This window comes from Tasmannia lanceolata, unplaced genomic scaffold (genome assembly GCF_043159265.1).
Source record: "Tasmannia lanceolata isolate RefF3 unplaced genomic scaffold, GAP_Taslan_0.1 ptg000012l, whole genome shotgun sequence".
Lineage (NCBI taxonomy): Eukaryota > Viridiplantae > Streptophyta > Magnoliopsida > Canellales > Winteraceae > Tasmannia > Tasmannia lanceolata.
This window is the reverse complement of record NW_027518689.1, coordinates 37,488,330-37,511,989: the sequence shown is the minus strand read 5'-3', so window position 1 is coordinate 37,511,989 and position 23,660 is coordinate 37,488,330. Positions and strand designations below refer to the sequence as shown.

At 39.1% G+C, this 23,660-nt stretch overlaps 2 protein-coding genes across 3 annotated transcripts; one reads left to right on the top strand and one right to left on the bottom strand.

Annotated features, from left to right (window-relative positions):
* Window positions 1-553: 553 nt before the first annotated feature.
* LOC143888087 (U-box domain-containing protein 44-like) lies at window positions 554-13,936 on the bottom strand. Of its 2 annotated transcripts, none has more exons than XM_077392380.1 (5): window positions 13,777-13,936; window positions 11,955-13,204; window positions 11,381-11,684; window positions 6,875-7,359; window positions 554-2,275 (listed from the first exon to the last, which is right to left on the bottom strand). In XM_077392380.1, exons 2-5 carry the CDS (start codon window positions 13,185-13,187, stop codon window positions 1,274-1,276), a joined length of 3,024 nt encoding a protein of 1,007 aa, XP_077248495.1. In that variant the 5' UTR covers window positions 13,188-13,204; window positions 13,777-13,936; the 3' UTR covers window positions 554-1,273. The 2 variants fall into 2 exon arrangements, with proteins under 2 accessions (XP_077248495.1, XP_077248494.1); XM_077392379.1 differs by having other exon boundaries at window positions 6,875-7,365; window positions 13,777-13,935.
* Window positions 13,937-17,101: 3,165 nt separating this feature from the next.
* Window positions 17,102-17,647, top strand: LOC143888772 (uncharacterized). Its single transcript, XM_077393183.1, has one exon. The coding sequence runs from the start codon at window positions 17,102-17,104 to the stop codon at window positions 17,645-17,647; it is 546 nt and encodes a 181-aa protein (XP_077249298.1).
* Window positions 17,648-23,660: the final 6,013 nt, after the last annotated feature.

Sequence of the window (23,660 nt, the reverse complement as noted above, 5' to 3'; positions counted from 1 at the left end):
ATTTTGCAACATTTTTTTTGGGTTTTTTCTTTTCCTTTTACCATATTTAGTGACCTTTTTTCGTTCGTTTGAAGGGCATTGATGTCCCAAATAAATGGAGCATTAGAACGTATCAAAATCCTTCATTTTTACACCTGTACAAAACCTATTTCTTTCCTAAAATACGAACTGAAATACAAAAAATCAATAATCATAGTGTATTTTTTTCGAAACGGCTAAAGCATTAGAATGTTTCATTCAACTAAGCAAACGAAATCCCCACCAAAATAGAATTAATCGAGCTCCATATACAAGTGTAAAAAGAATAGAGTTTGACCTCACTGCCTCCTCTTAGATGAGACTTTCAACTTTTGTCTGAGCATCCAAAAGCATTTACCCTATTAAGGCATCGATCTTATCATGGTTTTCAAAGACTTGGGGGTCATTTGGGGCCCTTTCAGACAAAGTCCTAACATTTTCAGCTACAATATAAATATAAATACCCGGAAAAGCACAAAAATCAGAGATCCCATTGCCAACTCTGAGGATGAAAATAATAACTAGAGAGAATAACCAAAATTAAATACAAATAAATCATATTTCCATCCAATACAAATAAGAATTCCCCCAAAACTTTCAGAACAAATATTTGATGATTTTCAAAGTCCTTTAGCATATTTCGCTATGAACCCAATGCCACAACCACCAGCACTTGACAGAACTTGATTTTTAATTAGAAATACAGCGAAAATTGAAACTCTCCTGTTTTTTACAAATGAGACTATGGCACATCAATCTTGCTTCTTTAGGACGGAAGACGCTCTGTCTACGCTTCTCTCCGCGTGCAACATGGGTAGGGAAACACCAGCTGTTTAGCTTCGAGATGTACATGATAAGATGATGAAATTATCTTTCAAAAAAAAAAAACTAATAATAATAAGATTATGAAGTTACACGTCTTAGATATCCTCTTATTTCTTTCTTCCAATGACTCCAAAACAAACGTGGGAACACAGGCTTCATACGATTCTGAGACAGCCTACTATGTTAAAGGAACATTTTTTTGTTTTTAAAGCAACACAGGCTTCAAACGTGGAAACACCAGCTGTTAAAGCAACATTCTGTTCAGAACGCAGCCTTCCTTCAATTTTCCCCCTGGCAGATGAATTATATGAAAAGTTATCGATAAACTCACCAAAATGTCTTCTCAGGTTCTTCGTACATGGTTATGCTTCATCCACGTGTAATAGCATTCAATTCAATTAAACTTGAAGGCACTCCTTTTCTCTCGCCATTAGAAATAAGAAGATTGATCATGAAGCACATTCAGGTGAGCCAATATTTGGGCGGCCAGAGACTTCATAGTACTAGTTCCCCTCATAGTTATGTCAACTAAAGACATCTGAGCTGAAGCTCCATACTTCTGCTTGTATTCCTCCAACCGAAAAATCCTCTCTAAAATGCGCAGAGCCTTCTCCTGCAACTCGGAAGAATGGGAGCTCAGTAGTCTTATGATCGCCGCAATGCCATGAGCTTGAGAGATCACCTTACTTCCACTCTGTAGCCTTTCGGCATCAATCAGTGTTGAAAGTGCCTGTAAAGCAGCCTCACAGGATCCAACATCTGGGTCCCCAAGTAGCCTCACCAGCGGCTCCACTGCCTCGGCCTCAACGAGGCAAAATGATGACTCCACTGAACACACACCCATGTGCACTGGACATCCGGGTTCAGGTGGCGCTGAGAAGCACAAGAAACCTCGGTGCCTCGCTACTGAAATGCACAAGTTAATCGAATTATGTGAAAATTGAGCGAGTGAAATGGCCGCATACTGCTTTGTTAAAGCCAAGCCAGATCCGAGCAAATGGACCAGGACCGGAATAATGCCGGCTCTAGCCGCTCTCCTCTGCCACTCGATGTTTGTTGATACAGTGAAACGGCATAAAGCTCCAACAGCATTCTCTATTAGCTGAGATGAACTATTATGCTGTCTATCAGTGAGAAATTTGACAATGATGGGAAGTGCACCGTCATCAAGAAGCCACTGAGTGATCTGGTTATGGTCCTTTGGGAGTCTAGAGATGATACCCAGTACGGCAGATATCTCTTCGTTGCTGTCAGAAGTTCTCATGATCCTTACTAAAGTCTCCAAGTACCTCTGGCTCACATGCTCCACTAAAGTATCATTATCGCCATCTCCTATCAAACAAAAGAATAGCTTCACAGAACTTGCCCGTATGACGTGGTTGTTGTGCTCATGGTGCTCACATATTTGAACCAATAAAGGAATCACAGAACACTGAAAACATGTTAAAAAATAAAAATTAGCAATAAATTCAAAGGGAAAACGGTTAAAAATAGAAGCCTTCTAGTATTTGGAGGGAATGCTTAAGTTTTTTTGTTTTTTTTTTAAAGGTGGAATATTATTTTACACTCCGCCCGTGTTTTTCACAGCATGTCCCAAGCCAGGATAAAGGAGGGTTCGCGTCAGGTTGGCAGCCAGCCATAAACTTTGCCACTTTTCTATGCGATGAATCCTATGGAAAATTCGTTGGGGCGTAACCCTCTTAGCGACGCGCTGCATCAGCAAGGATTCATTAGCTGACCCCAACTAGTTTGGGACAAAAGCTTAGTTGAGTTGAGTTGAGTGGAGTGGAATATTATTTTACCTTTCAAAAAAAATAGTGGAATATTATTAATCACAGCAAAGAAAGCCCACGGCCATGATGGTCATAACAATACAGAAGAAAAGCAAGAACAACAAGAAGGAAAATACAAGCAAGAATAATCAAGGGGGGAGCTCATCAAAAATTTCCATGCTATGTCTATTAACACTCGAGCGGGCTAAGCAATCCACCTCTTCATTTGACGATCTCTTCACATGCTGAAACTGAACCAGGAAATCCTCCAATCTAACCCGGATCTCATCAATCAAGGGAGCGAATCTCCAAGGATGGGGTCGGCTCCCATCCATCCACCTTATAACATTACAGAGTCCCTCTCCACTATAAATTGACCCAAACACTGCTATCCGAGAGCCAAATTGATGCTGAAGCATCCCCATGCTCCATCAGCCCCTGGCATTGCTCTTTTGGTGTATTGCCTTTGTTCCATGTGCTTACTAGTATTAGCAGTGATAGTTTAATCATTTGTCAAATTTTAAGTTCCTTACTAGTCCTTTTAGCATTAGGAGGGGTAATTCTGTCATTTCACATTGTATGGGCTGGTTATATAAAGCCCTTTCCGTCACTTTTTTGAAACTTTTGGGAAATTTGATTTTGAATAGAATTTAGATCTAGTCTGAGAACTAGAGGTTCTTGGAGAGTTTCTTCCTTGCTTTGGAGAAAACCTTGCTGGAATTTTGTTGGAAGAGGGACGTTTGCACGCTGATTGTTTCAGCATTTTTTTATTTTTTTTTGAAATGGTAAGACATTTGTTAATTAATGAAGATGAAGAGCCCGACCGAGGGGGTCGGAGCTACAAGATAGAAGAAGTACAACGATGAAAAACAAAAATCACATAATAACTACAATGATCAGGAGGGGATATAATCGAATAGCTCCAAACTATCATGGTTGAACCCCGTCTGAGCCAAGCGATCCACCTCGATGTTGGCCGAACTCCTAACATGCTGAACTCTAACTAAATCATGTATCTCGTCGAAAAACGATGCAAACCTCCACGGAGGCAGGTGAGTTCCATCCAACCATCTAATGACGTTGAGAGAGTCCCCATCAACTGTAAGATGGTCCATGTTAGTCCTATCCATGATCCGTATAGCTTGCAGAAGCGGCCTTACTTCCACCTCGTTCAAATCCTTGAAGCCAATGGGGTCTGAGAAAGCCCATCCAGTGTCTCCCAAGTCCTGAACCATATCTAAGGAGCCCCGCCAATCCAAGCCGGACTGGGATTACCCAAACTGGAACCGTCAAAGTTAAAGCTTTAAGCCACCCTTGTAGGGGGGGCCATCTTGGAGTGACTTGCTTCGGCGTTTCTTCAATTCCTGCAATCCTTGCCTTGTAGATCAAGATTTTCTTCAATGATCTGTAAGTCAGCACCCCCTCGCTGATGATAGAAACTATACATTCTTGAAATCTCAAGAAGAATTGACAGGATCTGCTCCGTGCACGCTTGAAAAAATGCCCCTAATGATGCTTTTGCTGGGAATATCACATCAGTTGCTGGAATCCATGAAAATTCATGAGTTTTTGGTGAGGATTTCATCTTCAATTACGATCTGTAAGTGCAACAACTTTTTTTTCTTTTTACTTCCAATAAGGTCTCGGAAATTAAGTTGAAATTGCAGTAATAATAAGTAAAAGAAATGCAGATGTGTTCTGAATTGGAAAAATTCAGATCAGCTAAATTTAAAGACCAAGATCTGGAACTCAATTGAGTTTTCCTCCTAATCTTGAGCCTTCCTCAAGACGTTCATGGAATGAATAAGAGCTTTAGAACAACAAGGAACCCCCATTTCGACATTAAGTTCAGATCGTGGCTTGAAAGAACCCAGGAATTGTCCTTTGACGTAGATCTAAGACTCTCTCCAGATTGGAACATTTATTTGAGCTCTACAACTGATATGAACTAAGGCTTTCCTTCCTGAGCAGCAACTTCCGTAGAAACAGTCAACCAAAAGATCCGAGCTCTTGTTACTAGAAGGATACTTGCTGGAACCGAGCATTGCCTAGATTGGCAACTGGTGTGTAAAAATAGAAAAATCTCATATGCAGCTCTGAATCTCGTGGATGATTTGGATTCCAACATGAAGTTTAGTAACGTTTAAGCTCATGCTCAAGTCGAATACTCTAGATCAGATTTCTGCCAAAGCAGATTTAGATCCAGATATTCAAAATCTAAGACTGTTTACATGTTGAAATCTGGATACAAAACCGAGCTCTGAATCTGTTTAAACGAACTGATTATGAGGTTTAGAAGTAACTGATCTGAGTATCACAAGTTAACCTTGCATCAGCAGCTTGAAACCGTCAGATTTAGAAGGGAAATCTAACCTAATTCTGAGGCCCAAACTGCTGCTAGTTTGAGTCACTTAAAAATGTTTGAGCATCAGTTTCTCATGTCATTGATGAACTTGTGTTGGAATTACAATTGGGATTTCCCATCATGAGAAAATCATAGTGTTGGAAATCCTAATTTCCATCCAGAACTCCTGCAGAATTTAATTTGAATGAGAATAGACTGTGATTAGTGCTTAACTAGGTGCATTATTACAACCTGAGAATCAATTGGTTTAAGTTCACTTTGGGCGTGCGTTTTCATGAATTGAATTTTTATCCTAACACCAGTACTGTGAGTTGAAGTCTTGAAGATCCTCCATTGCAATCAGCTTCCTTGGACTGTTGAATTAACTAGTACAATACCTGAATCCAATCAAGACCAACATTTAGCCTGTTAATCGTTTTGGCAGAAACCATTTTAATGCAGTCTTAAAATGCAACCAGAGAGCAGGATTGTTGCTTGATAACGGTTCATTTCTCTTTTAAGTGTTCACTTTCAGCACCTTATTGAAGCTCATTCCTGTGCTCTTTCTTCTTGCTACCACTGGATTAATTCGCTTTAGAACTACCGCTAAGAAATCTCATTGGTTTGTCAAAAGCTAGAAAATCAATAATTTTCAACAGCTCTTAGATTCTCGATACCTAGATTTGTCGTTCACAACTGGACTCCACATATCCCCGCAACCTCGACATTGCTTCCGCATATTTGCATTGCATCACTAATCCTTGCGAAAGTGTTCTCACTTTCACTTCATTAGAATCCTTGATCCCAATCCGACCAACCCCGGATTGCCAATACTCGTTCCGTCAAAATTTAGTTTCAACCACGCTCGCCATCTAATTATAAAACCAAATCCGGCTGAAGCTGTGGGCTACCACAGATCCCCGATAGAGACTGAGTCTTTGTCTTCTAAATTCTTTTAACAACTTCTCCCAAAGGTAATCCAAGGTTTTATCTTAATCATTGTTATTATCTGGATTAATCACGCCCTTAAGCACCTTCGAAGCCGGTCTCCTCCCAAAGGTAATACAAGGATTTATCATAATCACTGTTATTATCTGGATTGATCACATACTTAAGCACCTTCGAAGCCAGTTTTTCAATTTTGACCCCTGATTTTCGATCATACGGTTCCAAATCCATGCGATGAACTCCCGTACCTTATTATTAACTTGAAGCATGAACATCCCAAGTCCACAAATTATGTTGTTTGCACCTATCAAACTTGTAAAGAGCTATCATCTCCTAGTTCTAAAATGCCATATTGAACATGATCAGAATGCACAAGTGGAATACAGTTGACCTTTCTTATTGATTGTATTCTGATTTTGCAGGAGTTATGAATAGTGAATTGGGACAATATTGAAAACCTTGAAAGATAATAATGGAACAAATAGGGAACCAAAGGCTCAAATAGCCTAAACCACAATTTACCCACCAAAAGCAACGTAAAATAGTAGATGTATCACAGTTAATTCTAAATTATCAAACATTTCTCCTTTTAGGTCGGTACCTCTGCTGTTCTTTTTTGCTTTTGTTTTTCGTTCCTGTTTTTTTACTTGTTTTCTGTTTCGAAAGGATTTTATTGAGTATATCGGCAAAAAAATCATTGATTTCTTTCCAGGACTGGTTAGCAATTAATCACCAGTTATGAATTCCTATTTTCCGATTCATATGCACAAGTTACCACTGTTGCAACACCAAATTCCGAAAGTCCAAACTTAAAATTTTCACAAAATTGGGGATCAAATCAGTGTCTGATCATCACCAGTTAGGTCCAGCACAGGGAAATCTCACTCTCGATACCATATAAACATGCATGCAAATGTATATGTTGCATTGTTTCAGGAAAAAGAAGAGTCCTCACAAGGATGCCTACCTGTATTAGCTTCGCTCTCATGTCCGTTGGTGAGGGAATTTGGCACATGGCATGGAAGGTTTGAAGAATACTTTGTTGTACATCCGGTCCTGTCAAGGTAACTAAGGAGACTAGTCTGAAGATGTCTTCATCTGATTGCAGCAACTGTACTGGTGTCCCATCAGCTTCTGGTGATGACGCTGATACTGCTAGGTTCATAATTGTGGCCGCCACCTCTTGTCGCAAAATTGGAGATGATGCATTGTGAAGGTAGAGGAGTCTAAGAAGAGGACAAACTGCCCCTTCTCTAATCATCTTCAAGCCATTCCTGGGTAAGCTTGAGAGGTTATGAAGAGCTTTAACAGCCGCTTGGTTCACCTCTACATTAACATGCGAGGTCAGATGAAGAAGTGGCTCCAACACCCCATCATCAAACAGAGAGGATTTTCTGTGATCGGTCAAGTCCATCTCAGCCAAAGCTGTCACCATATTTATCTTCGATTCATCTGATCCTGCATCAACAACAACCTGAGTGCTTGCAAATAATTAATGGAGAAAGCATTTTTCCACTTTTTCAGGAAGTCATACTTGGAACCATTATTTGTGCATAGAGATATCTTGTAAACATAATAATATAGATATCTTGTAAATAATAATAAACAAAGTCATTGGGTTTTTTTAATTGTTATAGCTCAAATCATTGAAACATCTAGGCATCAAGTTCCCTGACACATAATTGTGGCTTACCCACAAGAATAAAAAATACTCAACTAAACTAAGCCTTTGTCCCAAACTAGTTGGGGTCAGCTAATGAATCCTTAAGAAAATTTTCATGAAAAAGGTGAAAGAATCTACCCGGCTCATATTGACTAAGTCTAATCCTGACACTAGTTGGGTTCGTCTACATGGATCATTTTCTTCCATTCTCTCCTATCCAAGGTCATGTTCTCTGTTATGTTCCTAGCCATCAAGTCTTTCCTCACTGTTTCTACCCAAGTTGTTTTTGGTCTGCCCCTACCTCTTTTTACTCCATCAACTTGGCACGAGTCACTTCTTCTCACTAGAGCATCCAAAGGCCAGCCGAAACCATCTTAAGCAGTGCTCTCTCATCTTCTCCTCAATTGGTGCCACCCCCACCTTTTTACAGATGTCTTCATTTTTAATTATATCTAACCTGGTGTGGCCACACATCCATCTAAGCATTCGCATCTCCGCTACACTCTTCTTATGCACATGTTGCTTCTTAGTAGCCCAACATTCTGAGCCGTATAGCATAGCTGGCCTCACAGCTGTCTTATAAAACTTTCCCTTCAACTTGGTAGGTATTTTACGGTAGCACGGAACTCCTGAAGCATGCTTCCACTACAACGAACCTGCTCTTATTCTGTGGTCACATCCTCTTCAGTCTCTCCTTCCTTATGTAGGATTGACCCAAGATAGAGAAAGATATCCCCCTTAGGTACCTCCTGTCCAGTCATATTTACTACATCCTCGCCCCGCCTCCTTACATTGCTAAAGTTGCACTCCATATACTCTGTCTTAGTCCTACTCGGTCTAAAACCTTTGGATTCCAAAGTAGTTCTCCATAACTCTAACTTAGCATTAACTCTTACTTTGATTTCGTCAATTGATACTATGTCATTTGCAAATAACATACACCATACACCTCATCCTGGATACCCTCTATGAGTTCATCCATAACTAGCGTAAAAAGATAAGGGCTTAGAGCTGATCCTTAATGTTGTCCTATTGTAATTGGAAACTCACTAGAATTGCCATCCCTAGTTTTGACACTAGTTACTGCTCCATCGTACATATCCTTAACCACCACAAGAATTAAAGATAAAAAGGGCGGCCCAGTGCATGAGGCTCTCTCCATTGCGGGGTCTGAGGAGGGCTAGATGTACGCAGCCTTACCCCTGCTTTGTAGAGACGTTGTTTCCGTGACTCGAACACGTGACCACCAGGTCACAATGGAGCAACCTTACCGTTGCGCCAAGGCTCGCCTTCACAATAATAATAAAAATAATAAGAGAAAAAAAATTAAGTCATAAGAAAAACAAAAATCAGATTTAGTTTTTTCTTCTTTTTAATATACTCCAACTTAACATAACTATTCATGGGTTTATTCAATTAAGCATGCAATCTTACTTAAAATTATTGGAAAATCATACTAACTTCATCCTTGCTTTAAAGAACTTGAGTGGAGAACTACTCCACATGAGTAATTAGATCAGGAAAAAAAATCAGATGTAAATGATGAAAGACTTAACCCAATTAAGATCAATAAAAAGGCAAAAGATAAGAGAAGAATGATCCATCTTGCTTGGTTGAGGGCCTCTGATATTTTGTGCTCAAGCTTAAAGAAAAGCACTCGTGTCTGGGGAAGAGGACTAGGTAAAATCCAATAGCATTTTAGAATTGATGCTAGTCTGATAATGAGAGGATCTGTATCCAGAACCCTAAGATGCAAGGGATTGATAAATTGACGAGCTGTCAAGGTTCAATTTTCCGAACTGTTGGTGCACGTTTTATATTCCGGAAATGGGCCCATCAATGTTGTTTCCAGTCAAATATTTTTGTAAAAGATATTCGGGGGAGAAAGATGAGGTTCCATCAGATTAATCAAAAAAAAAAAATGAGGTTCCATCCTAGTTGATGTGGGGAGGGGAGTTCTGTTGTATTGGCTCAAGAACAACTAGGATGAAAGGTTGTGATTGTATCCAAACTGTGCACAGTTGGTCAAGAGGAGGTTGCCTTATTTAGACATATGCCCTCTCTGAGGAAGATGGGGAAATTTTTTTTTTTTTTTTGGAAGGTGGGGAAATTAAGCCATCCTATATTTAAATATGTATTCTCTCTCTTCTTCTTTTTTTTTTTTGAAAGATTGCAATTTCATTCATAGAAAAAGAGAAGACCAAGATCGTCGACTACAAATTACAAAAAGAAGAAACAAACAAGAAAAATAATAACAATAACCACAATCATGGAGGGAGGAAGTCAAACATCTCCAACCCAACCAACCCCACTCCTTGTCGAGCAAGGCTATCCGCCACATGTTTGCCGATCTCCTAACATGGTTGAAGACAATAGAAGATTCGCAAATCTTAACTTGAATCTCATCAAAGAAATGGGCAAATCTCCAAGGAGGGACAATAGATTTTTTCAACCACCGAATGACATTCAAAGAATCACCTTTCATAATAGCGATATCCAAGGAATCTCTCTTAAGACTTTTTATACCTTGGTGGGCCGCCCTTACTTCTGCCTCACTAGCATTTGCCGTCCCAACCGGACCTGAATAGGCCCAAATAACTTCCCCCATAGAATTCCTTAGGACTCCACCAATGCCTGCCGGCCCGGGGTTGCCCAAGCTAGACCCATCAAAATTAAGCTTAAGCAATGTATTCTATCTCTTCTATTGTGCGTTTCCAGGTTTAGGTCCTGATTCTGCAGAAGATCACAATGTTTGATCTTTTCATAGAAGACCGGATATTACACATTATCAAGAGACTCCGAATGGGATTATACCTCACATTTTAGCACAATTATTGATATGAAGAATATGGACAGTGTGGACATACTGTATTTCTGTTAATAAAGGTAAAAAGAAAGAACAAACAACGAGATTAACAAACCAACATACGGGAAAATTGTGTTAATGTAACTAGAGATGGACACAAGAGAAAGCGGGAGAGAGGAACTTGGAAGGCTCCAGATACAATAGCAGCCCTGACATATAGAGTTCATCTTATCTTCACTGACACAGTGAAAGAAATGGAGGAAACATTATGAAAAAAGAGATTTAAAAGAAGTGAAAGAATGGCATTGGTAGCAATATTGTAATTTTGCAAAGAAAATTTAGAATTAGTTATCTTCAAGAGTTTGTTCATGTATTCCCGATGCTTGGAATTAACAAAAAAGGAGGAAACATTATGAAAAAAGAGATTTAAAATAGGAAAAAGTAAACACTCTACTTCTCTTTTTGTAAAGAATGCAAAATAGAAAATTAGAGTGGAGCTGAGAAAACCAACCACAGGATGAGGGTGTAGATAAGAATTTCTTCAGTCGGGCATCCATGCATTTTTGGAACCTATTTCATCAACCGATACCATGGTTCCAGGGGGAGTATAAGATAATATGTATTTGCAAATATTTTAATAGGGTCTTTCAGGGTTTATGTTGTAATCAAATTACATTATATGACTAGCCCTAATTGTGCTAATACATATTCTCGTAAACCAACATCTGACAAACATCATCTGTATTGCCTATAAACAGGGTTTATGTTGTAATCAAATTACATTATATGACTAGCCCTAATTGTGCTAATACATATTCTCGTAAACCAACATCTGACAGACATCATCTGTATGGCCTATAAACTGCCCTTTTAATCCCTTTTTCTCCTAGATTTACTCATGGGTAGGTTCCAATGTATAATAAATAAAATATTGTAGTACAGTTCCATAAAATTTCACCAGAATGCTGAAAATGCTGAAAATAATGACATTATTAAAGAATGACCTGAGGAAAGCCGCTGCAGCAAAGGTTTGAAATAATTTGCCATTGCCATCTGTAAGACATTCTGATCAAGGAAAGAAAGATTCTCCAGAACCTCCATTGCATCTTCAGCAGCTTGAGGATTTTCACTGTTTGAAAGATTCACTATAAGGAGTATACAGCCCCGCACCTCCCCAATATGGTTACGAACAACATCAATTTTTGATAGTTCCAATAGCAATGCCACTGCTAACTTACTTTCCCCAATACGCCGTCCAAGAGAACGAACAATATAATCAATGGCATTATCCGCTTTGGCAATTCTTTCCTGCAGGTACCGAATTCAAATTGTTCAACAGCATGGAAATAGGAACTCCTACTACTTTGCTGATCAAAGCATCTCCTTGTTGACTAGACAAGACATTGATATAATATATCAATACTCGGGATTAATCTATTTCAAACAGAACACAATAACTTCAACTTTGACTTGTAGATCAGGTAACAAGAAACTGATGTAAATTTCGCCATTAGGTCCTACTAACAAAAGCAAAGTGACAAACCAAAGTAATAAAGGTGAAAATTTTACGGAAGATACCTTGACATCATCGCTATCCTTTGCCAATATGCAAAAGATGGATAAAACACGATTCCTTATAAGAGAATTGCTTCTCCCAAGAAATCCAACTAGAATTGATATGTAATTCTCCAATACTACCCATTCTCGGTGCGAGTCACTTTCTTCACAGAGTTCTTGGAGCTGAATCAGACACTGAAGAACTTCTTCCTCATCACCTGAGGAGAGTTTAGACTTCATTGAAGCAATCACAATCATTGTGTTCCTATCCTTCCATTCTTCAATCGATTTCCGAAGTGTAATGTTTGGCCGCAGAATTTCTCTGTTTAAGGGGATCTTGGTCAAGGGGCAGGTGGTGTTCCCATCTGCAAACCACTTCTCTATCGCACTTCTCTCAAAAGTTCGATCCGAAGAAGTTTCCACGGGGTCTTCCATAACTTCATGAGTAATCGGACAACAAAATGAGTCAAGAGGTTCCAGTGGTTGATTACCCAAAGACTTCCGCTTACTGAAATATTTCCGCTCTCTTTCTTCGAGAGATAAAGTGGCATCTGCTCTCCCAAGCAATGCAATAATCTGATCCATTTGTATAGCCTCTGCATGATCCTTTCTCACTCGTGCATCCTCTATTTCTCTCTTAAATTCTTCAAATTCCCTCTTCAACGTCGACCGCTCGGTTGAGATTCCAACAGCTTCTGCAATGAGAACGAGCAAATTATTTGCATAAGAACGATTGGCATTCCTCTCTTGTATTCCCGATTCAATTCTCTCCAAGACTTCCTCCTCAGCTATGGCCGCCCTGAACTCCACTTTAAGCATATTATCACACAAATTGTTAACCTCGTCATTTATATCTGACGAGAGATCCAACGAGGCCAAAGGGATAAGTTTAACTGCTCGGCTGATCTCTCTCGTTGTGTCCTGTAAACGCTGAACAATTTTCCTACAATTGACTAAGAGATAGACCTTGTTTTGCTTGCTGCAGTCCAAAGTTAGCTTATTTGCAGCTCTGACCTCTCTATTGAGAATCTCAATGACGTTGTTTAAGCTCTCGAAATTGAGGGTGTTCTTCTTGTTCAATTCTTTTAGAACAGGAACAATCCTATCCAAGTAACTTGAGACCGCTGCAAAGCTCTCCTTCTCAACAAGGACATCCCGTGCGGCATGTGCAGTGGCAACCATCTCCTCTACGATTTTCGAAAGGGCTTCTGAAGCCGGAACAAGCGATGCATTTACAATCATTGCTGTTGTCATCTCACTGCCAGGATAAGCTACAAAATAAACGCTTTCGTGTTCATGATCATATCATACTATAAAAATGGAGGAAGCCTATCATAGAAAGATTTTCAGGAAATTCAACATGACCAAACAAAAGGTCCCTTTCAAATGCTCCATCTAGATTCATCAGGACTAGAGAAAAAACTTCAGAACAATCAGGATCTTTTAGGGCTAATTTTACATGTAGTAACAGTTTCAGCTATCTCCAACACCCTAACAATCGAATCGTCTTCAATAGAAATGAGGTCAGAAAGTCCGATTTTCTAGTGCTTTCGAATTCATGAGAATGAATCGACAAACTTGTGAAAAATATCTCGATTTTAATGATGAGATAACTTCAGAACAAGCAATTCAAAACAGATTCTCGAGCAAATTACACGAATTTCCCACAGTTTCGGTCAGAATTTCGTGCAAATGAATCGACACCGATGAAACTGTAGGGTTTCAACTTTCAAGAACTTCCCCTAAATTAGTGAAATCCACCGAGAAATTAAAAAAAAAATCGAGCTAGGTGGAGGAGAAATATCCACTCTGAATTTTTTTTACAAAAATGGAGAAAACGTACCATTTCCAGACGAATCTCTTTTCGAAGCGATCCCTTCCCTTCTTCTTTTTTTCCGGGCTTTTCTCCTTTTTCCGCGGGTGAATCTTAAGCCGCCACGACGAGTAAAAACTAAAAAGACCACACGAGAGTAGTCCGTCTTCGACTCTCTCTCTCTCTCTCTCTCCGTTTTGAAGATTTTCTTTCGCTCCTTTTTTTTTTTTTTCCTGTTCTTTTTAGCCCTCCCTCTAGGATAATGCGCCCCCACTTTTAACATGAACTGTGGGCCCACAGTTCAAGTTAAAAGTGGGGGCGCATTATTCTACAGCGTGGGTGAAAAATTCATCTCCCCAAAAGATATAACAATAACACCCCTATTTCATATAGGCAAATGATATCAGCCCGAACCACGGCTTAATAATTGCACAAACTCGGCTTGTCTTTTTTATTTCTTAATTGGCTTGTGAGAACTTTTTGGGAATGGTAATAACTTCAACAGCTCCTTAAATAATAAAATACAATATGAATTAGTATAATTAATCAAAACATGGCTGTGCTGATATCATTTCCCCTTCATAAAACAACCAAAATACCCCTATTTTTGTAGAAAATAACTAAAATACTCGGGAAATGATATACCCGCCCCTTTTGATCACCAGGAAAGCTAGGATCCTAAAACACCCTTATTGAATATATGAAATGATAAAAATATCAATCTCTCATAGAAAATAAGGTTGCTCCGGTTGCACTGAGTGATGTGGATCCAATGGGGGCACCCTTGCCGTTAGGCTCTTGTAAGGGGGCCCTACACTTTATAATTCCTCTAGATAATTTATTCCTTCATAATATAGTACAACATGGAACAAATGATGGGAGTACTGATATGTGGAGAAATTATTGCAGAAAGTTAGTAAGCCCCCCCCCCCCCCCCCTCCTCCTATTGCAGGCAAAGTGTAAATTAGTCCGGTCCCCCCAAGTGTAAAATCCTGGCTCCGCCCCTTATTAGGGTGATACCTCTCACTAAGGCAATAGCAGGTTGCACCTTTTTGATTGATATGAACTGTCTGGGTCTCAGTTGGTCCGTGAACTATTCCAATCATCCAATCTTTAGATTCATTGGAATGTATTTTTTGTCATTGAACATGTATGCCTTGTCAGTTGTCAATACCTTAAGTCGTATATATGATGAATTTGATGGTGTTATATCTAGGCCACTGATATTTGCAGTACCTATTTTGATAATTGCACTAACTCAACTTGTCTCTTTTTTTAATTGGCTTCCGCTTTTCAGGAACTGTAGTAGCCATTGACAACTGTTTAAATCTTTTTTTAAAAATTGGCTGATTTTTGGGGAACCTAATAACCTATTAACCTTTGACAGCTGTATTATTTTTTCTTTTTTAATTGGATTCTAAGAGCATTTTGGGAACTGTAATAATCTTCCAGGTATGTTTAAATAATAACTGCACAAGCTGAGTTTGTGCAATTATTAAAGCATTGTAGTGCCAATATCAGGAAGTCATATCGATTGCGTATACTAATTTAAGTGAAATAGCAACCTCACTACATTTCATTTTGATAATGTCACGCTTCGCTTTATTAAATACCATTATGATCGGCACACTACTCTTTAGAGTTGGTTTTCGTCATTTTTTTGGCTGTTCAGGTGGTATAAGGAATACTACTCCGAGATTATTTAACATTACAATTCCTTTTTTTATTTAATATATTGATAACTACATTCCAACGATTGTAGAGACGGGCGTTTGATCTCGCTTTTGAGTTTCAACGCGTTTTGGGCTACCATTTTTTTTTTTTTTTTTGGCTTTTAGCCCTTAGACCCGAGAATATAACATGAGACTTTGTCTTTTCCTCTTTGATTTTTTCAAGGAAATTTAGTCAACCGGTACCTCAAAATATCTAAAATAGTGAGATCGACCCCTTGTCAAAGGATTCCATTTTGCTTTTCCTGACAAGGTTTTTGACCGAAATACCATTCTACCCTCAAAATACACGTTAAGCCATAAAAATGGATAAAAAGGCGTTCCCTTCTTTTTTCTACCAACTATTTACTTTCCCCAATCCCCATTAACGCCTGGAACAAAAAAAAATGAGAAAAATGTGAGTTTTATTTTTGTCCTCTTAGAGTTTGTGCTTGTAACCTCTAATATCTCATTTAATGTGTTTGATAATTCTGTCTTTTTATGATGGTGTATAAGGGTGTATTAAGAATTTATAAGGGTTCATAAGTGTTATTAATGTTTGATGGCCCTACCGTTGAGTTGAACTCTTACTATGTATTTCATAACTGCTGTGATTAGGGTTGTCTAAGGGTTTATAAGGGTTGATAAGTGTTATTAATAATTGATGGCCCTACCATTGAGTTGAACCATTGCTAGGTATTTCAAAACTACCGTGATTAGGATTGTCTAAGGGATTATCCAAAAAATAATTTTTTGGCTTTGATAATCCCATAGAAAACCCCCATTTAGGTACTCGAAACCATCTTTTACTCCATGACCCTATTTTATTCTAATCTGTCCAATTGAAAACACTCTAGATAAGCTCCATTAAGCCACAACTTTATAGCCCCTTTTAGAGCCTTGAAGTTTATATTAGAGAGTTTAGAACCCCTGTGTAAAATTATAGAAAAATGTCCGAATCAATGGGTTCTCTTCTTTTACACTATGATGGACATTTGAAGGATGAGGTTTCTTGGGACTATGCCAGGGGGAAGAAGACATTGTTATCGGTTTCCCGCCGAATTAATTTTGATGAATTTCAAAGTACAATCCAAAGAAGAATTGGCATAACAGAAATGAATGTTTTACTATCGATCAAATGTCGATACGTTGTTGATCCATATATAATCACTTTAATCGACGTTGATGATGATAATGTCCTTCAAACAATGTTGATGATGTTTGACAGAGACATGTTCAATTCTGTGATGATATACATAATGAAAACCATAAGTGAGAACAGTATTAATTCATTGAATTCGTCAATGCTTCCCCCAAACAATGTTTGTATTAGTAGAACCTCTATTAATCTTAACATTCCATCTACTTCGATTCCGCTCCAAGAACGTGCACGCGAACGCGCACATAAGTGGAAAAGTAACATTCCGAAGAAAAACTGGGCTAGTTTTTATTTCAAGGCGGATATGTATGATGCATTGACTACGAATAGATCGGAGTGTTTCAACGCTGTCTTGAAGGATGCTAGAAAATTACCGCTTGCATCATTGGTAGAGCACACTCGACATCAGACTACCTAGTTCATTCAGAAGCGTCAGAAATTAGGTAGTAGTTGGCACACAAAGTTAACTCATTACGCAGAAGAACGTATGGAGTTGTCACCGAGGGAGAGCTGCCAATATACAGCTTATCGAGTAGGGACTCATGAATTCAAAGTAAAGTCCCTTGAAACTACAGATTCCGTCGATTTGATAACTCGAACGTGTAGTTGTCGTGCCTTCCAAACATATGGACTTCCGTGCCGACATGCAATCACAGCCATTAACATCACAGACTTCGATCCGTATGATTACTGCGATGAATGTTTTGATGTAGAGAGGTATCGGAATACATGCGCTGAGGTTGTGCACGCAACACTAGATCGGACACAGTGGCATGAAAGTCCCGAACCGTTGATGACAATATTACCACCGCTTGCGAAGCGACCGCCTGGAAGGCCACGTACGAGAAGAACGGATCGCAAGTTGAAAGGTGGATTACATTACAAGTGCACCCGATACCGACAATTTGGTCACAATAGAAGAAGTTGCAAAGAACCTCCCGTTGTCGGACCGAACCTCGACCAAACTGCTATTAGACATTCTGCACAACTCACGAGGTCGGGCTTACCTTGTCAAGCTCCCTTCTCTGTGTAAGGGAGTGTATTTTTTTTAGGAGAAGTTGTATATGATTTTTTTTATGTACTCATACACTCTTACGAATTTTTTTGTTATTTTGAAAACAGTGGCTGTATTCAGATACACTTATAAATTTTTTGGAGTAGAAATCACCCTATTTTTGAAACGGTAACAGATCAATTGATGAGTTATTACAGTGGGTCCCACAGTTTGGCATAACTCGGCCTGATATGGTCAAGTAATAATAGAGGTCCCCTTCATCCATGGTAATTTCTAAATTTTCATATGTGATACTCACATTTAATCTCTTGGTCACCCTATTTTCATATGTGATACCCCCATTTTCCTTGACCTGGTAACCCCTTCCAGGCCCAACAGACATGAACCGAAAATCTTCGAAGTGTGATAACCCCATTTAATCTCTTGGTCACCCCATTTTCATATGTAATACCCCCATTTTCCTTGACCTGGTAACCCCTTCTAGCCCAACAGATAAACACCGAAAATTTTTCAGGTGTGATAACCCCAGTTTCATATGTGAGAACCCAATTTTCATATGTGATACCCCCATTTTTCTTGACCTGGTAACCTCTTCCAGGCCCAACAGACATGAACCGAAATTTTTTTAGGTGTGATAACCCCATTTCATCTCTTGATCACCCAATTTTCATATGTGATACCCCTATTTTCCTTGACCTTGTAACCCCTTCCAGGCCCAACAGATAAGAACCAAAATTTTTCCAGGTGTGATAACCCCAGTTTCATATGTGAGAACCCCATTTTCAGTTGTGATACCCTCATTTTCCTTGACCTGGTAATCCCTTCCAGGCCCAACACACATGAACCAAAAATTTTATAGGTGTGATAACCCCATTTCATCTCTTGGTCACCCTATTTTCATATGTGAAACCCCCATTTTCCTTGACCTGGTAATCTCTTCCAGGCCCAACAGATAAGAACCAAATATTTTTTAAAATAAACAAAACCGCCTGAGGGGTATTCAGGTAAAAAAACATGCCAGGAAAAGTAAAATAGACCCATTTCACAAATTTGAAATGTTATTTCCACTATTTTTTGGACCCTTGTGACCAAATTTTCATTTTTCAAACTTTCGTGAACTAGTCTAAAAGAAATCTCGCTATTTTCCCCCACGTGCTTTTCACTCCTGTAAATAAACATTTGCCGCGTTGGTGAGGGAAATAAAATAAAATTCTTTTGTTTATACTCAACCAATGTTTTCTTCTTTATTGTACCAGGTTTTCCATAAAGGGTTGAACCGGTGACATCAAGGTTGGGGACTTTAGTAGCTGAGGCAAGATCCTGATTTTTGTATTGTTCGGGGCATGTTCTCATTTTCAAATGTTAGTCCAAAACGAGTAGAGAAAAGAAATCTTTTTGTGGCTTTTTCGAAGTTAGGACTGGAGGAGAACTGGGCCAAGGTAAGAAGCAGTTGACTCGGGCGAGTAAAATATTGGTAGGGTCAATTTTCATTAACTCGGGGAGCTGAAGGAATTTTGATTTACTTGGTAGGGCAAAAATTAGAGTTGAAAGAGTGAGTCATGATTTTTCATTAACTTGGGTGAGTGGATAATTGACTCTAAGAGAGTTTGTAAATGGCGATTGTTCCTAGAGATGGTCGTGCTATTATATGCCCTACCATACCTTGGGATTTGCTAGGCAATTCTCGGAAGGCCATTACTTTTGCCCGAGAGATCAGCCACCTCCTCAGGTGAATAAAATGAATAAGACAAAATTTGCTGAATAGTGAGCTCATGAGGCCATTCTCTCGTGCAAAAGTCAGCCGTGAAATGGCCTTCCTTAAAATTGCCCGGCAAACCCCCCATATCTAAGGTGGGACTAGCATAGATTCGCGCTTGGGGCCCACCCAAACTGACCAAAGTACTCAAGAGCCAAGACTCAAACGGAGTTGAATCCAAGATGGGTCGAACCAAACCCAACTCAAAAGTGGACCCCTCAAACCCATCTTGGTGAGATTGTTCTCAGATCATTAGTGTTTGACAATTTACATGTTCACCTCTACTTTTTTTTCATTCCAGTATCCATGACATTTTAATCTCTCCAATTTGATAACTAGAGCAGAGTTTGGTATGCTAAAGAATTACATGATCCTACAGGGTTGGTTATGGGGTAAGTCGACCACACTATTTTGGTTTATCCGTAAATTAATTTCGGTTGTCCCAATCTGTGAAGTAAGATAAGGCGTAGGGGAAGGGGTACTTGTTTTCCACTAACTTGACCACAAATTTCAGAGTTCAGACGTCCATTTAACAGCAAAATGCAAATATTTGATTGGAATGACCAAAGTTCCTCCCTCCAATAAAAACATAACAAATATACTCATATCTAATGAAAAAAGACAAAAAAAAAAAACTTTAAGTACCTCAATCTCGTAAAATTAACCAAAATATACCTATCTCATAGAAAATAACCAAAATACCTCTTTCTTGTAGAAATGATTAAAATACTCGTACGGCATAGAAAATGAGTAAAATACCTTTTTCTCATGGAAAGTGACCTTTTTCTATGAGATATGGGATTATTAGTCAAATTTAATGCGATGTGATTATTTGTAGGGGAGTGATAAATCGACTCCCCATGTGTCTTTCTCTCTCCTCTAGGTTAGAGAGAGAAAGAGGAGAGAGATAGACATCTGGGGAGTCGATTTATCACTGCCCTATTTTTATGACGTAAAGGAATTTTGGTTAGTGCTTATGAGATAGCAATATTTTCTTTTCTATGAAAAATCTAAACCCGGAAGGGTGTGGCTCTTTGGCGTAAAGTCATGGGTTTGCTCCCCAGTGACAAGCGTTCGAATCTCCCCTTGCTTAGCCGGTGCGCGGGGTTTCCGGGTGATTGCGCGCATCCGTAGGGAAATAGTCCTACCCCCGAAGGGGGTGGGGACTAGGGCTGCAACTCGGGTCGGGTCGGGTCGGGTTTTTTTTTTGGAAAACCCACGATTCCCAAACCCGGCCCTACCCATGATAAATCTCGGGTCGGGTCGGGTTTTTTCACGTTGACGCAAATTTTTAAGGAAAATTCTTGTTTGGCAAGGCAATTCAACTCACAGAAGCATAAATTACACTCACATTACACTTGAATCAAACAATGATGTAATTACACTCACATCACACTTGAATCAAACAATGCTGAATCAAACACTTGAATCAACTCAACTTATAGAAGCAGAAATTACACTCACATACAGTAACAATGGGTGCGTGGGTTTTCACTTTTAACTTTGGGATAATTACATTTACACCCCCTCTAGTTTCTGACACATCCACTTCCACCCCTATAGTTTAAAACGTGACAAATACACCCTTGTAGTTTCAATTTGTTTAAGGTTTGCCCCCTCAGCTGAAGGTTCGTCCATAGATTGAAGGGTTAGGATGATCCGATGGAGCTGATTTTTTGGGCACACCCTATCTATGTCAGGACCCATCAAATGAACTCTTTGGATCATCCAAATAATGTGGGCCCCTACCCAAATCCAAACACTACCAAAAAATCATCCAAATAATGTGGGCCCACATTGTTTGGATGATCCAAAGCGTTCATTTGATGGGTCCTGACATAGATAGGGTGTGCCCAAAAAATCAGCTCCATCGGATCATCCTAACCCTTCAATCTATGGACGAACCTTCAGCTGAGGGGGCCTACCTCAAACAAATTGAAACTACAAGGGTGTATTTGTCACGTTTTAAACTATAGGGGTGGAAGTGGATGTGTCAGAAACTAGAGGGGGTGTAAATGTAATTATCCCTTTAACTTTTAACTAACAATAGAAAAAATGTACATACTATAACTTATGTAACTCGGGTCGGGCCCCTTCAAACCCGGCTCGACCCGAGATTCATGCGGGCTTTTGAACGCTGAACCCGGCTCGACCCGAAACTCATGAAACCTGAACCCAACCCAGGCTATTTTCGGGTCGGGTCGATGCGGGTCGGGTAAAACCCGGCTCGAGTTGCAGCCCTAGTGGGGACACCCTTCGTTACCCAAAAAAGAAAAGATAGTGAAAATCAACAAAAATACTCATATCTCGAGAAAAATGATTAAAAATAAAAATAAAAATCCAAACTCATGAAAAATGACCAAAAAAAAATCCTGCCTCATGAAAATCGACCAAAGTACTGTTGTATCAAAAAAATAATAAAAATATCCCAATCTCCTTTTTTTGATACAAAAATTATAAATTTTTAATATGAAATGGAAATGACTCAAATACTCATATCTGATGGAAAATGGTCCTTTTCTAATTAGAGATGGGTATTTTTTTGTCATTTTAGACATGTGATTGTGGGACCGGCCCCACTGCTCGGGCATACGTTTCTGCTTCGTTTGTGGCTAATACTTGTGCTTTCTAGCATGGATCGAAATTGATGGGGACTGAATAGAGTTACCACCTAAGATTGGGCCTAGGACCCATAAACAACTCTGTTAGGGTTATTTCTCAGTGCAGGAGGGTTCTAAGAATGGTCTATTTTATTGAATTATAAAGAAATTTCACAGAAGATAGTCCACTAACAAAATAAATTCCATGATTCTCTATTGATTTGATGTGATAAATCATGGGAATCAGTTTCCATTCCAATTCTAATGATTTTAGCTACAATTGCAGAAGAAATTATAGAAAGAAAGAACAGAAGAAAGGGATTATGAGATTCAAATTATCTTAAACCTATACTATCATTAATCCTAAATAAATTATGGGGGATGCCTTGAGATTTAGGGTTTGAAAGACCCTAATTAATTCTCATGGCTTCCCCTCTATTCCAAGATTAATCAAGCAAAATTAAAAGAAATTGAATATGGGGAGAAGAATACTTGTCGGTTGTTGGTTTTTGTGCTTAACTCCTTAATGAGTCCTATCCAGAAGTCTAATCGGAAATACCTTGGGTAGGGTTGGAACTTTTAATTTAGGCCCCACCATCTTTACCAGTTTTTCCCAGCTAGAATCCTGGTTAGATCTAGGCTGTTTCAGGTGGTTCTTCTTGCAAATCCAACTCCAAAGGTAGCAGGGGCTCTTTTTGCATAGTTTTTTAATTTTCTAGAGTTCTCCCCTTTCATCATTTTCTTCAGGGCCTTTTACAGGCATGAAAAGTACTAAAAATCTCTTTCATTTCTTATATTGGATGGAGGTTGCAAAAACTATGCGATTTCTAGCCAGATCTTAAGATGGCAAGATGTGTGTGTTCTGCAATGAGTAGTGTTTTCTGCTACCATTGTGGATTTTCACTGGTATTTGGGTTGGTTGGTTTTTTTTTTTTTTTTTTGGATTTTGGGACTTGGTATTTGAAGTGTCATTTGGGTGAGTCAGTTTTTTCTGCGATCATTGTGGATTTTCACTAGTTTTTGGGTTGGATTTTTTGTTTTGGATTTTGGGACTTGGTATTTGAAGTGTCATTTGGGTGAATCAAAACATAAAGAATTTCTTCACTTTTCAATGCTACAAAGGTCTATTCCTTGAGTTGGAACAATCAGAATCTTCATTGGGTTTGAAATAATGGGGTGTTTACAGATGCCCATCTTTGAAAGAGGGTGCTTGGCACATGAACGCCAAAATAAAAAAGACAATGGAATTTTGACAAACCAGTTTAACGATAGGGTGCCGGTCTACTTGTCCTAAGACTCGATTCTTCGCTAAGAAGTTAGAAATCTCTCGCTAACACTAAAACTTTTTAAAAGCTTAAAGATTGACGCAGTTACATGGGTCCCTGAGAGACCTCTCTTCTACTCTAAAACTTAAACAACTCATCCACCAAGAAACATTTTTCCAAATTCCTTGAATGCATTTTCCAGACAGCCCATGAGAGCATATTTCCATACTAGCTGAGTTCTTCAACGTTCCTTATTTTCCCAACAGGAACAGAATCGCTTTGTATGACTCTGCTTAGGAATTCAGCTCAACACGAGCCAATGCCACTCCCGAATAAGTAAAATAGCCGCAACAGGCCCTTATCCTCTTTTTCATTCTCCGCAGCAAAAAAACATAAAATCGCTGCCAAGA